The 15,000-nt window shown below is 42.8% G+C and overlaps 1 protein-coding gene across 1 annotated transcript in view; it reads left to right on the top strand.

The window, feature by feature from the left end:
* The window catches only part of tpcn3 (two pore segment channel 3), a 22,405-nt gene that overhangs the window by 2,177 nt on the left and 5,228 nt on the right, over positions 1-15,000 (top strand). Inside the window, exons 4-10 of the mRNA XM_053492972.1 lie at positions 9,895-10,023; positions 10,731-10,847; positions 10,973-11,091; positions 11,192-11,293; positions 11,474-11,600; positions 12,278-12,485; positions 14,978-15,000. The exon at positions 14,978-15,000 is cut by the window's right edge and continues 122 nt beyond it. Coding sequence (XP_053348947.1) covers positions 9,895-10,023; positions 10,731-10,847; positions 10,973-11,091; positions 11,192-11,293; positions 11,474-11,600; positions 12,278-12,485; positions 14,978-15,000 — 825 coding nt within the window. The remainder of the gene's footprint in view (positions 1-9,894; positions 10,024-10,730; positions 10,848-10,972; positions 11,092-11,191; positions 11,294-11,473; positions 11,601-12,277; positions 12,486-14,977) is intronic.

The raw sequence follows: 15,000 nt of genomic DNA on the forward strand, positions 1-15,000 counted from the left end.
CAGGCATAACATATAAACCTTTACTAACAATTTCTGTTGTTTTCTCTTGCTGTTTCTTTTCTTCTATTGGCTCGCTGATAATTTTATCGCTCCTTTCCATTTTGCAGCCGACATCAGAGCGCTCCATCAAATCAATTCACAGCTAACTGTTTGCGTCTCCTCCTGCTTTTTGGGTGACGTAAGCGCTTCTTCTTTGTTGATGTTTACTGGCGGCTTGCATCCAGGAGCGCACTTTGTCAACAAATAATTGCGCAAAAACATAACGAATGCTTTTTAAATTAATTAAAAGAAGCTTTGAGGCAGAAGATTTTGCCATAAGAAATAATGGAAACGCAAATTTTTTGTTTCACAGCCCCCAAAAAATAAATACATAAAAATAATTAAATCAAATTAAATTCAAATTCAAATTTTATTTGTCACATACACAGTCATACACAGTACGAAATGAAGTGAAATGCTTACACGACCGCCAGTGACCTTAAAAAGAGAATTTAAACTTATAAGTAATAAATATCAATAGAAGAAATATGATAGAAAATTTAAATAAAAATTTAACTAGAAAAAATAGAACCTGAAAATAGAAATATACTGTACACATAGAACTATAATGGTGTGCAAGTATGCATAGAAAAAGTGACTTTGTGCAGTGGTTATTAAAGTGACTTTGTGCAATGGTCCAGAAGGTAAACGTAAACATGTAGTGTAGATGTGATGTGCGTGGAGTTGTCCATAGTGTCCATGGATGTATTAAAAAAATGATTTATTGATTGTGAGAATTGTGAAAATATTGTGTTAGTTTTGCCTAGTGGTGTGGTTGAGAGACCTTATCGCCTGCGGGAAGAAGCTCCTCCTCAGTCTCTCTGTGTTGGTCCTCAGAGAGCGGAATCGCTTCCCAGACCGCAACAGAGTAAACAGTCCATTGTTGGGATGGCTGAGGTTCTTCACGACCTTCCTGGCCTTGGCCCAGCACCGCTTGGTGTAGATTGAGTGCAGGTCAGGGAGCTCGGTGCGGATGATGCGCTCAGCTGATCGCACCACCCTCTGTAGAGCTCGTCTGTCCTGCATGGTGCTGTTCCCGAACCAGGTCGTGATGTTTCCCGTCAGGATGCTCTCTATGGTGCAGGAGTAGAAATTCCTGAGCACCTTGGAGGGCAGTCTAAAGTCTCTCAAGCGTCTGAGGTGGTAGAGACGCTGCCGGGCCTTTTTTACCACGGTGTTGATGTGACAGGACCATGTCAGGTCCTGCGTGATGTGAACACCGAGGTATCTGAAGCTGTCCACTCTCTCCACTGGGCTCCTGTTGATGATGGGGGTCTGGTAGTTCCTCACCTGCTTTGTACCGAAGTCCACTATCAGCTCCTTTGTCTTGCTGACGTTCAGGAGGAGATTGTTTCTCTGGCACCAGTTCTCCAGATTTCTAACCTCCTCCAGGTAGCCCGTCTCATCATTGTTGGTGATCAGGCCCACCACGACAGTGTCGTCAGCAAACTTGATGACGGTGGTGGAGTTGGTAGTGGCCACGCAGTCAGAGGTGTACAGAGAGTACAGCAGGGGGCTCAGAACACAACCCTGGGGGGCTCCAGTACTGAGATTGATGGAGGCTGAGACATGGCCGCCCATCCTTACTGCCTGTGGTCTGCCAGTCAGAAAATTGGAGATCCACTGACACATGGATGAGCTGAGTCCCAGGTGCTCCAGCTTGGTGGTGAATGTGGAGGGAATTAATTCCCCCTCCGAGTGTCCAGGTGAGTGAGAGATGTATGGAGGAGATGTGAGATTGCATCGTCCGTGGAACGGTTTGGACAGTATGCAAACTGTAGTGGGTCTAGTGTGTCTGGTAGTGAAGAAATGATGAAGTCTCTGACCAGGCGTTCAAAGCACTTCATCACTACTGAAGTGAGGTCTATAGGGCGATAATCATTGAGGGAAGCAGGATAAGGTTTCTTGGGGACAGGAACAATAATGGACTCTTTGAAGCATGTGGGGATCACCGACTGAGATAAAGAGATGTTGAATATCTCAGTGAACACAGGTGCTAGCTGGTCTGCGCAGGTTCTGAGAATACGGCCTGAGATGCCGTCTGGTCCTGCTGCTTTCCTGGTGTTCACTCTCTTGAAGGCTCTCCTCACGTCATGCTCGGTGACGATGAACGCGCTTCCGGTACTTCCTGTCTGCAGCTATTAGCGCCGCAAGCATTAGCATCGCTAGCGTCTTTAGCTGCAGCCTCGAAGCAAGCATAGAAAATGTTCAGCTCATCTGCCAGAGTCACGTCTGCGTTTATCATACCGGATGTTGGTGCTTTATAATCCGTTATTGTCCTTAATCCCTGCCACAGGCTCCTAGAGTCACTCTGTTGGAGTTGTGACTCTAGTTTCCTCCTGTAGCGCTGCTTCGCCTCTTTCACCGCCTTCCGGACGTTATATGACGCAGCCTTGTACGGTTCCATGTCCCCCGACGCGAGTCCCGTGTTGTAGGCAGCGGTGCGAGATTTCAGAGCGTCGTTTATGGTTTTATCCACCCACGGCTTCTGGTTGGAAAACGTTTTAATAGTCTTTTTTTCCACGGTATCATCCGCTAGTTTCCCGATGAATCCCACAACCGCTTCCGTAAACACGCTGACGTCACCATCGGAGCTGTTTCTGAACATGTCCCAGTCTGCGTCATCGAGTGCGTCCTGTAACGCGGCCACCGATTGGTCCGTCCAGCGCGCGACCTCCCTCTGAACCGGAACTTCCTGTTTCAGCCTTTGTTTGTATTTTGGCATGAGGAAGATGGCGGACGGTCGGATTTACCAAACGGAGGGCGAGATTGTGCCTTGTAGCCGTCCTTGACTGTGGTGTAGCAATGATCCAGTGTCCTTTTGCCCCTGGTGGGGCAAGTGATGTGCTGATAAAAGTTTGGCGCTGCACGCTTGAGGTTGGCACTATTAAAGTCCCCCGCCACAATAAGCGCAGCGTCCCGGTGTTGTGTTTGGTGCTGTGTGAGTGCCTCATGCAGCTCGCATAAGGCAGTGTCCGTGTCCGCTTGTGGTGGAATATAAATGGCGCTGATTATGACCGATGTAAACTCCCGAGGTAGATAAAAAGGACGACACATGATGGACAGTAGTTCCAGGTTTGGTGTGCAGGAGCGTGTGAGAGGAACAACTCTCGCGCTGTTGCACCAGCTGCTGTTCACCATTAAACACACGCCGCCTCCCCTTGATTTCCCCGAGTCCCGCGTCCTGTCCATGCGGTGAACCGAGAAGAACTCGGCCGGCTGGATGGCGTGGTCCGGCACCGCTGGGTTCAGCCATGTCTCGGTGAAGCGGAGGAGATTGCAGTACCGAATGTCTCTCTGGAACTTTATCCTGGCCCTGAGGTCATCGAGCTTGTTCTCCAGTGACTGGACGTTGGCGAGCAGGATGCTAGGCAGAGGTGTGCGGTGTGCACGGGCTCTCAGCCTGTTCCTGACGCCGGCTCGTTTCCCTCGGGGCCGCCGCTTTGCGTCACGTCCTTTGTTCTCTCTCAGGATCTCACAGGGCCAGCTCGGATCCGGAGTTAAAAACGTCGAATTGTGAGTACATTGTATACCAATAGAAACAAGAGTGTCTCTATCATAACTAATATACCCCATGGTGGTAATTTGACTGGTTTTAAAACTGTAAAAACTAACTTAAAGAACAAAAACAAAGAAAATCTGGTCGGAGCAGTCGTGACGGCAGCCGACCTCACCGGCGCCATCTTGGAAAATTAACACAAAATATAAAGAAAAAAGTAAAACAAATTAACATGCACTTTACCTTTTGAAAAAAGTAAAAATCCTGACAGATAAGTGTTTCCATTTGTGCGTGTAGGCGCTGTGTGTGTGTGTGAAGCCCCTCCCGTCCTGAGAGAGTGTGTGAACCGGCACAGTCTGAAATTACGTGCGCGTGCACATAAGAGAGGCTGAGGGAGAAAATAGATTTTTAACCTTCTAATAAGAGTTTTCTACACAGTAAACCTTTTTTATTCGAATTTCAAATAAACACACATAATCGAAGAAAGACTGTTTTGAAAAATGGATTTTTAACCTCTGTAATAAGTGTTTCTTTTGCTTTACACGCATGCACACACGTGTGTTATAAGAAACAGTACACGTGTGCTGTACAAACACAAAATAAAATATGTTTCACACACACACGTGGTCACAGTGTTATAGTAAACAGTACACGCATGCACGGATGTTGATTATACCAGTAAGAGACGAGCACTAAGACCCAGCAGAGGAGACGATTACCCACAATTCCGCAGCGCAAGAGAGAGAAAAACCGTTGGCTCAGTTGTGATCACGTGACACTCGGCGTCAAAACAAGAAGCGCATGCGTGATACTCGGTGCTCGTAAACCAGAACTTGCTCGTTTTTCAGGTTAAAATTTATAAAAAATCTTTGCTCGTCTTGCGGAACACTCGCAAACCGCGTTACTCGTAATCCAAGGCTTCGAGTTACTCGAGGAATCGTTTCAGCCCTACTTGAGAGGAAACAGACTCAACAGGGTGATAACGGATCGCGGGGATTGATCTGCAGTCATACTGTGTGTTAGGAGGCTGGAAGTTTAGTATAACAGGAGATGTGGAGAAGTTCCTATGGTCCAGTTGGTTATTAGAGGCTCAGGTAGACTGTAGGAAACGCATCCCAGACAGACCACACGGGGCGTCCATGTGACGAGATCTCCAACCAGACGCGGGACACGGGTTAATCACCTGGTTTTAAAGTGTGCTAGGGTTAGGGTTGCTAGTCAGCAGTACATTTTTAAATTAGTTTTTTTTTCCTCTGTCTTTCTTTTTCTTTTTTCTTCCCTTTTTTCTATCTTTGTTGGCTCTGTTCTGCTTTCGCGAATTTGGAGCTTATCTTTTTCTTATAATGGGTGTTAAATCTTTTACCCATCCTGTGAAAAGGAAAAAATCCTTATTAATTAGCTTTGCCTCAAAGCTGATTAGTGTTAATTTCATAAATGGAAATAATGATAAAAAATATATATCATTAGGGACCTTTATTTTCTGTGACTAAGATAATGCGATGATGAGACAATGACGAGGCGCGATGATGATGTCGGTGAACCGTGACAGTGACGAAATCGGCATGCAATACTGTAAGAAAGATAAGACCAAAATATGGTTTAAAGAAATAAAAACTAACATTAGCTTTGGCCCCAATTTGCTGTGATACGTTGTTCATTCATTACAGCACTCAGCGGCGTATCAGGAGAAAGCGGCGGTGGGTCACGGCGCGCGGCGTATTAGGAGTGGTTTACATGCGCAGTGACGGGATGTTACAATCTCAGTCGTCTTTAACGTCTCATCATCACAGCAGGATTACTGGGCCGAAGAGACGAGATTTAGGCCCATTTTCTTTATATTGAATCAGAGAGAAAAAGTTAATCTGTCGTAATATCGGAGGGGGAACAGTGGGGGAACACAATCACACAAAAAAAAACATATATTTTTAAAAAACATTCACACAACTATATTGTCCGTACGGCTCCTATTGTTTCGTAGTTCCCAAAAAAAAAGGGCATTGGACATGCAGCAGTTGTTGTGTTATAAATAAATATAATACATTTTTATATTAGCCTCCAAGAAATCTGTCTAAATTTTTGGAGGTAGCGTCTTTTTTTTAGGGGGACTGCGATCTAAACCAATGAAAGAACAATGTATATCACCCCCTGTGATAAGGTGGTGGGTTTGTCGTATTTGAAATCTTTTCATCTGATGTTTTCAGCTAATTATATTTATTCAGGCATGCCCAATGTCCTCTTTTTTTGTTTTTGTGAACTACAAAACAATAGGAGCCGTACTGACAATACAGTGGTGTTTTATCTGAAAAATAAACAAGAAATCTCTCTAATGACACTCGATTAAGCGACACACTAACGGAATCACTGCTGTGAATCTTCATGAATCAGGAAGAACTGCATTTCCAAACTTTCTTTATTATTACTGGGCTGCTAATGTAAGAGCAGTGTTGTGCTGGGCGCAAAATGATGTCAATCCTCCCGTCTATGAAGCTACAGAGAAATCATCAATGGGATCAATACATACTTTAATTTTTTCTTCGCCCGGAGGACATAGCAGCAGGGATAGGGGTGAGATTAGTTTCTGTTGTTACACAGTCTATACAGTTGTGGAGGTCTATACCTGCATCAGAGGATTACGTACAGTTCAGGGACGACTGCACTGGGATGGTCAGACCTGAGGAAGGTGAGCTCAGTCCAGTGGTGAACACATCATATGAGTGACTAACAGAATTGGGTTTAATGTGTTACTGTGTAACGCATTACTGTAATCCAGTTACTTTTCCTCATAACGCAGTAAGGTCTGGACTCCCTTTTTAAATAAACACATCTCCTGTTATACTAAACTTCCAGTCTTACACAGTATGAATGCGGATCAATCTCTGCTATCCGTTTCACCCAGATGAGGATGTTGAGTCTGGTTCCTCTCAAGGTTTCTTCCTATTACCATCTCAGGGAGTTTTTCCTTTCCACTGTCGCCCTCGGCTTGTTGACCAGGGACTATCTGATCATTCTAATTTATACACATTCACATCTCATACAAACTTAAATAATTCTTTTGAATGTGTAAAGCTGCTTTGTGACAATGACAATTGTTAAATGCGCTATACAAATACATTTTAATTAAATAAAAAAATCTATATCTCTCATCATTATTATGTGCTAAATTCCTACAAAAACAGATCACATCCTGTTTTACCTCAAACCCACTGATTATATACTCCCTAAAAATTTGGAATCAGTTTCAGCGTCATTTCAAGCTTACTGATCTATCTTCGATAGCACCACTGAACGGTCACTCTGTTTGCTTCGTACTAGATCATGCTTTTGCAGTGTTGTTTAAGTGTAGTCTTGTGTCATTATACGACCTTTACATTGACAACATCTTTGGCTAGTTTAACATTCCCAGGACGCATTTTTATTGATATCTATAGCTGGGGAATTTCATTTCCTGAATTCTGATCCTTTCCCTTTGTCTCCTTCCCTATCCTTCCTAGATTCTGTTTATAGATGTAAACCAGATGCTCTATAAATTTTTAAACACAAGTAATTCAGCCACATTAGATCACTAAAAGATAAATGGGAAAATTATATACAAGAACAAATACAGTGGAACCTCGGATTACGAGCATAATTCGTTCAGGAAGTGGGCTCGTATTACAAAACACTCATAAACCAAATAAAATTTTCCCATAAGAAATAATTGAAACTCAAATTATTTGTTCTTCAGCCCCCAAAAAATAAATACATAAAAATAATGAATACAAAATATAAAGTAAAAATAAAACAAATTAACCTGCACTTTACCTTTAAAAAAAGTAAAAATAAATCCTGACAGATAAGTGTTTCTGTTTGTTCACGCAGGCGCCGTGTGTGCGTGTGCGTATGTGTGTGGGTGGGTGTGTGCACGCACATAACACACACAAACACAGCGCCAGACACACACACTCTGCCTTATACAGAAACTCTGCTCCGTCGCGATTCTTTTCAAAGGTAATGTGCCGGTTTATTTATTTATTTTTTTACTTTACAGCAATGATTCCGTTAGTATGCTCTCACACGAGTGTGACTAGCAATGTTCCTTGCAAATTTTTCCGATAAAACAGTCTCTCCATTAATGTACACACACGCGCACACTTTATCGGAGCGCTAGACATTTTACATTTACATTTAGGCATTTGGCAGACGCTCTTATCCAGAGCGACTTACAAAAAGTGCTTTAATGTTTACAACATTGGATACATACTTACACTGGGTTAACTAGGTTAATAACTAAGTACCATTAGTCCAACACAACTGAGTTTTTTTTTTTTTTTTTTTTTTTCGGGGGGGGGGGGGTTAGTCCAAGTACTGGAGAAACAGATGCGTCTTGAGTCGTCGTTTAAAGATAGTCAAAGTCTCTGATGTACGGACATCTAGAGGAAGTTCATTCCACCATCTAGGTGCCAGAACAGAAAAGAGCCTGGATGAATGCCGCCCTCGATCCCTGAGAGATGGTGGGATGAGGCGAGCAGTGCTGGAGGATCGGAGGCAACGTGGTGCAGTGCGTGGTGTAATTAGCGCAGAGAGGTAAGTGGGTGCTGGGCCATTTTTGGCTTTGTAGGCAAGCATCAGTGTTTTGAATTTGATGCGGGCAGCTACAGGAAGCCAGTGCAGGGAGCGGAGGAGTGGGGTGGTGTGGGAGAACTTGGGAAGGTTAAAAACGAGTCGTGCTGCTGCATTCTGGATCAGTTGCAGAGGACGAATCGTGGACAGAGGCAGGCCTGCCAGGAGTGAGTTGCAGTAGTCCAGTCTTGAAATAACAAGGGACTGAACAAGCACCTGAGTAGCCTGTGAAGAAAGAAATGGGCGAATTCTTCTGATATTGTAAAGAAGAAATCGACAAGAGCGAGTAAGGTTAGCGATGTGTGGGGAAAATGACAGATGATTGTCCACGGTTACCCCAAGATTGCGGGCACACTCGCATGAGCGCATACTAACGTAAAATGGTTAGCAAAATATTTGTTTACATGTTATTACTGCATATCATTCATCAAACTATAAGTTTTATTTCATAAAGTTCATTTCAAAATGGACATGCATTTTTTGCCTTTTGTGTTTTTCAGTTGAAAAACATATATTTAAATATTGAGGATTTCTTTTTAAAAAATGTCTAAAAGTCTCGTCTCGTTTTCGTGAACCAAGTCTCGTGTTTCGTCTCGTCTCGTGGGAAAAGCGTCTCGTCACAACCCTAATCTTTACCCTCTAATGAGACTTGATTTTGCATTATGCGCGCACACGCGCGCTGTACAAACACGCTTACAAACATAAAATAAAATATGTTTTACACACACACGTGGTCACAGTGTTAAAGTTAACAGTACACGCGTGCACGGATGTTGATTATACTATTAAGAGACGAGCACTAAGACCCAGCAGGGGAGACGATTACCCACAATTCCGCAGCGCAAAAGAGAGAAAAACTATTGGCTCAGTTGTGATCACGTGACGCTGCGTGAAACATGATAGATACTCTGTGCGTAAACCAAGACATGCTCGTTTTTCAAGTAAAAAATTATTAAAAAGATTTGCTCATTTTGCGAAACACTCGTAAACCACATAACTCGTAATCTGAGGTTCCACTGTACTAGCTAAGATCAGAGAGGACTTTGATTCCACATGTAGACCGATGTAAAACAGGGAACCAGCTACGCTACTGCAAATGTTCTGGACACGCCCAAAGTTATATAGTTTTTGGAGTTTTATTTTTAATACTTTGTCAAAAATATGTCAAATACCATTAGAACCTTCCCCTTTCATTGGACCTTTTGGTGTTGACTCAAGTGGTGCTTGTCTAAATGACGCCCAGGCCGGCATGATCCTGTTTAAGTGGAAGGAGGTAAGTTGTCCTCCAACTGGTAAGTTGTCACCAGGGGGCGCTTACTGGATTAAAGAGGTCTTGTATTTTATCCATTTGGAAAAGACTCGCTGTTCAATAAAGGCATCCACTCAGGAGTTTTATGGTATTTGGCAACCAAATATGAGCCACTTTAAAAATAATCAAAGTGGCAGCTAAATTTGATCTGTAATTACATTTGAGTTTTTATTATTATTATTATTATTATTATTATTGTTTGATTTGTATTTGTTTATTTATATAATTTCTCTTATTTCTTATTTTGCTAACTGGCTGTTGTTTTCTTCTACGGTGGGGGGGGGGGGGGTCGGGTAGAAAAAATAGTACACTATATACTGCATGTCTAAAACTGATTCTGACTTTTTTAAGCAGAATTGTTTTCATTCATTTATAATCCTTTAATTAGATTTAAGATAATGCTATGTGTGTTTGTGTGCGTGCGTGTGTGTGTGTATGTGTGTCTCAGACCACCTCAGTAATCGAGCTCCTCTGTCTGATGGTGTTTTCTGCACGGTTGATTCACTACGCTAAAGTAATTCCTCGCTGTGTTTTCATCAGAGATCCCAAAAACATCTGCATCATCGTCACCATCACGGTAATAAAACACACACACACACATACCACTCTTTTGAGAAACAAAACTGTGGTCATTCAGATTTGTGTTTCAGAGAAAATGCTGAGTGTGTGTGTGTGTGTGTGTTTGGTAGGGTTGAAAGATTATACTATAACCCCAGTTTTTACCCCTTCAGCACTTCTGCTGTTAGACAGGAAGGAATCTGTCCTGTTTTCCTGGAGACGGTCAGACTGTGAATCATTAAGTGCTGAATCATAAACACACAACACTCCACCACAGGTGTTCACACACCACTGAGTGTCGCAGTGTTCCACAGGTGGAGGAAGCAAGATCTAACTAACTGCTTTACATCTACATTTATGGACTGGTTTAATGCTGGAGACTCATTAATGTGGAGAAACTCAATCAGAAATATAACAGGAGATAAATATAGGAAATACTCTAAAAACTGTATACTACTACTATTAATAATAAGAAAAAGAAGAATAACTGTTGTTGTTGTTGTTGTTGTTGTTGTTGTTGTTGTTGTTATTATTATTATTATTATTAATAATAATAATTACTCAATAGGAAGACAAAGTGAGGGAAAATAAGGCAGGACCCAGACCCGAGCCCTGAGGAACCCCACAGTGTGCTACAGTCCTAAAGCCTGTTGTTTCACAATGCAGCATAGTGTGCTGATCTTTTGTGTTCTTATTTTTGATTGTGTGTTTGCGTGTGTGTGTCAGTTGTGTGTGGTGGATCTGGGTGTGTATGCTGTTTTGAGGTTGTGTGGACACTGGGCTGTGAGATGGTCCAGAGTGTTAAGGCCTCTCCTGCTCATCAACATCACAGAAGGACGACAGGTAACACACACGCACACACGCACAGTTTCTTTAAAAATCTTGTTTTGGTTGTGTAACCATATGTTGTTATTTGATTTCTGCTGTATACAGTATATGTGTGTGTGTGTGCGTGTGTGTGTGTGTAGCTGCGCAGGGCGTTCAGGAGTATTCGTAATGCACTTCCTCAGATCCTGGTGGTGTTTTTCCTCTTCATTTTCAGTTTGTTGATGTTTTCACTCATGGCTCTGAAACTACTGGGCAAAAGGTTCATACACACACACACTCTCACAGAAGCGTAAGAGACACACACACAAACAGACACACACTCTAAGAATGTATTACTCTGTTCTTCTCTTACCTTTCAGGAATCTTAAAACTATCGATGGCGCTCCGTACTTTACAGATTACCTGGAGATAGTTTTTGATCTGTACGTTTTAGTTACGACGGCCAACAGTCCTGACGTCATGTAAGTTACCCCCCCCCCATTACACACACACACACACACAGATACACACACATCACTGCCCCACTACCCCCTCCTTTTTACCCACCTGTACACCTCAGCTTTGAGCAAATGTCATGTGTCTGTGTCTGATCTATTTCTCTTTCTGTGTGTGTGTGTGTGTGTGTGTGTGTGTGTGAGAAGGATGCCAGCTTACAACTACAGCTCGTTCTTTGCCATTTTCTTTATCCTGTACATCATCATTAACACGTACACCTTCATGTCTGTGTTCCTGGCCGTCGTCTACAACAACTACAAAAAATATCTCAAGGTGTGTGGAGATTATTATTATTATTATTGTTATTATTTTTATTTATTATTATTAATGTAATAGGAGGATAAAACCGGATCTATAAAATTACTGTAATCACCTTTGGTGTCTGTTAATTTTACCAACGAAAATAATGGCAGAAAAAAAATATATTTTTATAATAATTATAAGAATAATAATTCCTCACGGTACGAGCGGCGGTGTGTCCCGGGTCACGGCGCGCGGCGTATCAGGAGTAGTTTACACGCGCAGTGACGGGACGTTACAACCTCAGTCGTCTTTAACTCCTCATCATCACAGCAGGATTACTGGGCCAAAGAGAAGAGACGAGATTTAGGTCCATTTTCTTCATATTGAACCCGAGAGAAAAAGCTGATGTGTCGTAATATCGGAGGGGGAACAGTGGGGGAACACAATCACTGGGAAAAATACCACAAACCTGAAGAGACGCGTCAAGGCATCCTATAATAATCCCCCAGTTTTCCAGCCTCCCTGTGGTGGTGATGTTTGTTACATGTGATTGTGGTCATAGAATTGTAATTATTTATTTCATTAGAATTCTTCAATGAGTAAAAACGAATAAAGAATTAAAGGTTAGAATTCAATTGTCCCATTTTACTGTGTAACGACTGAGCAGCAAAATTAGTGTGTGTGTGTGTGTGTGTGTGTGTGTGCAGGAGGAGGTACGGCAGCTGGTGAGGGCCAAAAGGCAGAAGTTGTGCCGTGCCTTTTCTCTGCTGCAGGAAGTAGGCGGGGCTGGAGAGGAGCCAACTGTCAGTCAAACACGCTGGAAGCAGTTAGTGCGTCTCGTCCAGTCTGACATCAGCAGCGCGCACCGGGAGCTCCTGTGGAGTGTGTGTGACCCTCAGGGCAGCGGACACGTCGGTCAGACACACACACACACACAAACATATACACAACCCTGTGCGCGCGCACACACACACACACACACTGCATCTGGAAAGTACAGTATTTACAGTGCTTCAATTTTTGTAAACCACACATGTGTGTGTGTGTGTGTGTGTGTGTGTGTGTGTGTGTGTGTGTATGTGTGTGTGTGTGTACGGTGCATCCAAAAAGTATTCTTAGTGCTTTACTTTTTTAATTAAGTTCATTATTTTCCTCAAAATTCTACAAACAACACGCCTTAATGACAACCTGAAAAAAGTTTGAAATCTTTGGAAATCACAATCACATGTCCATAAGTATTCACACCCTTTGCCGTGACACTCGGATCATCCTGGAGATTGATTGGAGTCCCCCTGTGGATTCAGTTGATTGGACATGATTTGGAGACACACACATGTCTATACACAGTGAGGTAAAGTCAGTAAGTCATTCACATTCAGGCATTTAGGCATTTAGCAGACTCTCTTATCCAGAGCGACTTACATTTTTATCTCATTACACATTTGAGCAGTTGAGGGTTAAGGGTAACCAACGCGCTCAAGGGACAACAGTGGCAACTTGGTGGTTGTGGGATTTGAACCTGGGATCTTCCAAACCGTAGTCCAATGCCTTAACCACTGAGCTACGACTGGCACCCAGGGGTTTGTCAGAGCACAAACCAAGACAGGAAGTCCAAGGAATTGTCTGTAGACCGCCGAGACAGGATTGTGTTGAGGCTCAGATCTGGGGAAGTGAACAGAAACATTTCTGCAGCGTTGATACAATCGTGCCTCTGAGGTCTACAGAAACATCTCCAGGATGATCAGTGGACACTGAGTGTCACAACAAAGGGTGTGAATACTTATGGACATGTGATTGTGATTTCCAAAGATTTCAAACTTTTTTCACATTGTCATTATGGCGTGTTGTTTGTAGAATTTTGAGGAAAATAAAGAATTTAATCCATTTCAGAATGAGGTAAAGTGCTGTGAATACTTTCCAGATGCACTGTATATAAACACACACACACACACACACACACACATATATATACACACTCACCTAAAGGATTATTAGGACACCTGTTCAATTTCTCATTAATGCAATTATCTAATCAACCAATCACATGGCAGTTGCTTCAATGCATTTAGGGGCGTGGTCCTGGTCAAGACAATCTCCTTAACTTCAAACTGAATGTCAGAATGGGAAAGAAAGGTGATTTAAGCAGTTTTGAGCGTGGCATGGTTGTTGGTGCCAGACGGGCCGGTCTGAGTATTTCACAATCTGCTCAGTTACTGGGATTTTCACGCACAACCATTTCTAGGGTTTACAAAGAATGGTGTGAAAAGGGAAAAACATCCAGTATGCGGCAGTCCTGTGGGCGAAAATGCCTTGTTGATGCTAGAGGTCAGAGGAGAATGGGCCGACTGATTCAAGCTGATAGAAGAGCAACTTAGACTGAAATAACCACTCGTTACAACCGAGGTCTGCAGCAAAGCATTTGTGAAGCCACAACACGCACAACCTTGAGGCGGATGGGCTACAACAGCAGAAGACCCCACCGGGTACCACTCATCTCCACTACTAATAGGAAAAAGAGGCTACAATTTGCACGAGCTCACCAAAATTGGACAGATCTCAACCCAATAGAGCATCTTTGGGATGTGGTGGAAAGGGAGCTTCGTGCCCTGGATGTTCATCCCACAAATCTCCATCAACTGCGAGATGCTATTCTAAACACTGTATTAGTGTGGTGTACCTAATAATCCTTTAGGTGAGTGTGTATATACACGTGTGTGTGTGTATATATATATATATATGTATGTGTGTACAGTAATGTGTACTTGATCATGTTGTGGCTAGTTCAGGGACGATTAGCCAAAGACACAAAGACCACTCCAGAGACCAGGGATGTTGAGGCCAACAGACTTGATTCTTTCCAGAATACAGCAGCAGTTTCTCTGCAGAGGAAAAGCTCTCGTCTCTTCTACTCAGCAGCTTATATACGTTTACATGACACTTCAACATCCTGTTCCCACCAACACAATACTCCATACACGTGATCTGTTTCTAACAAGGTACAATACTTCAGTACAGACTGTAGGTCTCCTCGTTCCCACAAGACACAATGCTCTCATACATGTTCATCTTATGGCTAAAGGAAACATCACTCACTTAATTGGACAGCTCGTCCATGTGCTCGCATCCTACAGCGGGGTGTGTGTCTGCTCTGTGGGGTCAGACTGAGGCCTTGGGGGCCCAGCACACAGGTTTAAGTCATCAGTCTCTTTACTGGGTACACTGGTAGATTTTGCACTGTATTGTTCGCTACGTGTATAATATAGCAGATTAAATATTATCTGTTTAGGTACACAATTCGTCATTCATATTTTGTCGATAAATCACTACAGTTACACAATTAATAAAAATGCAGTAGAAAATATAAAAGTTTGTGTGTGTGTGTGTGTGTGTGTGTGTGTGTGTTGTAGGGAAGATGGCGTTTGTGCAGTTG

This window comes from Clarias gariepinus, chromosome 3 (genome assembly GCF_024256425.1).
Source record: "Clarias gariepinus isolate MV-2021 ecotype Netherlands chromosome 3, CGAR_prim_01v2, whole genome shotgun sequence".
In the NCBI taxonomy this organism is placed as follows: domain Eukaryota; kingdom Metazoa; phylum Chordata; class Actinopteri; order Siluriformes; family Clariidae; genus Clarias; species Clarias gariepinus.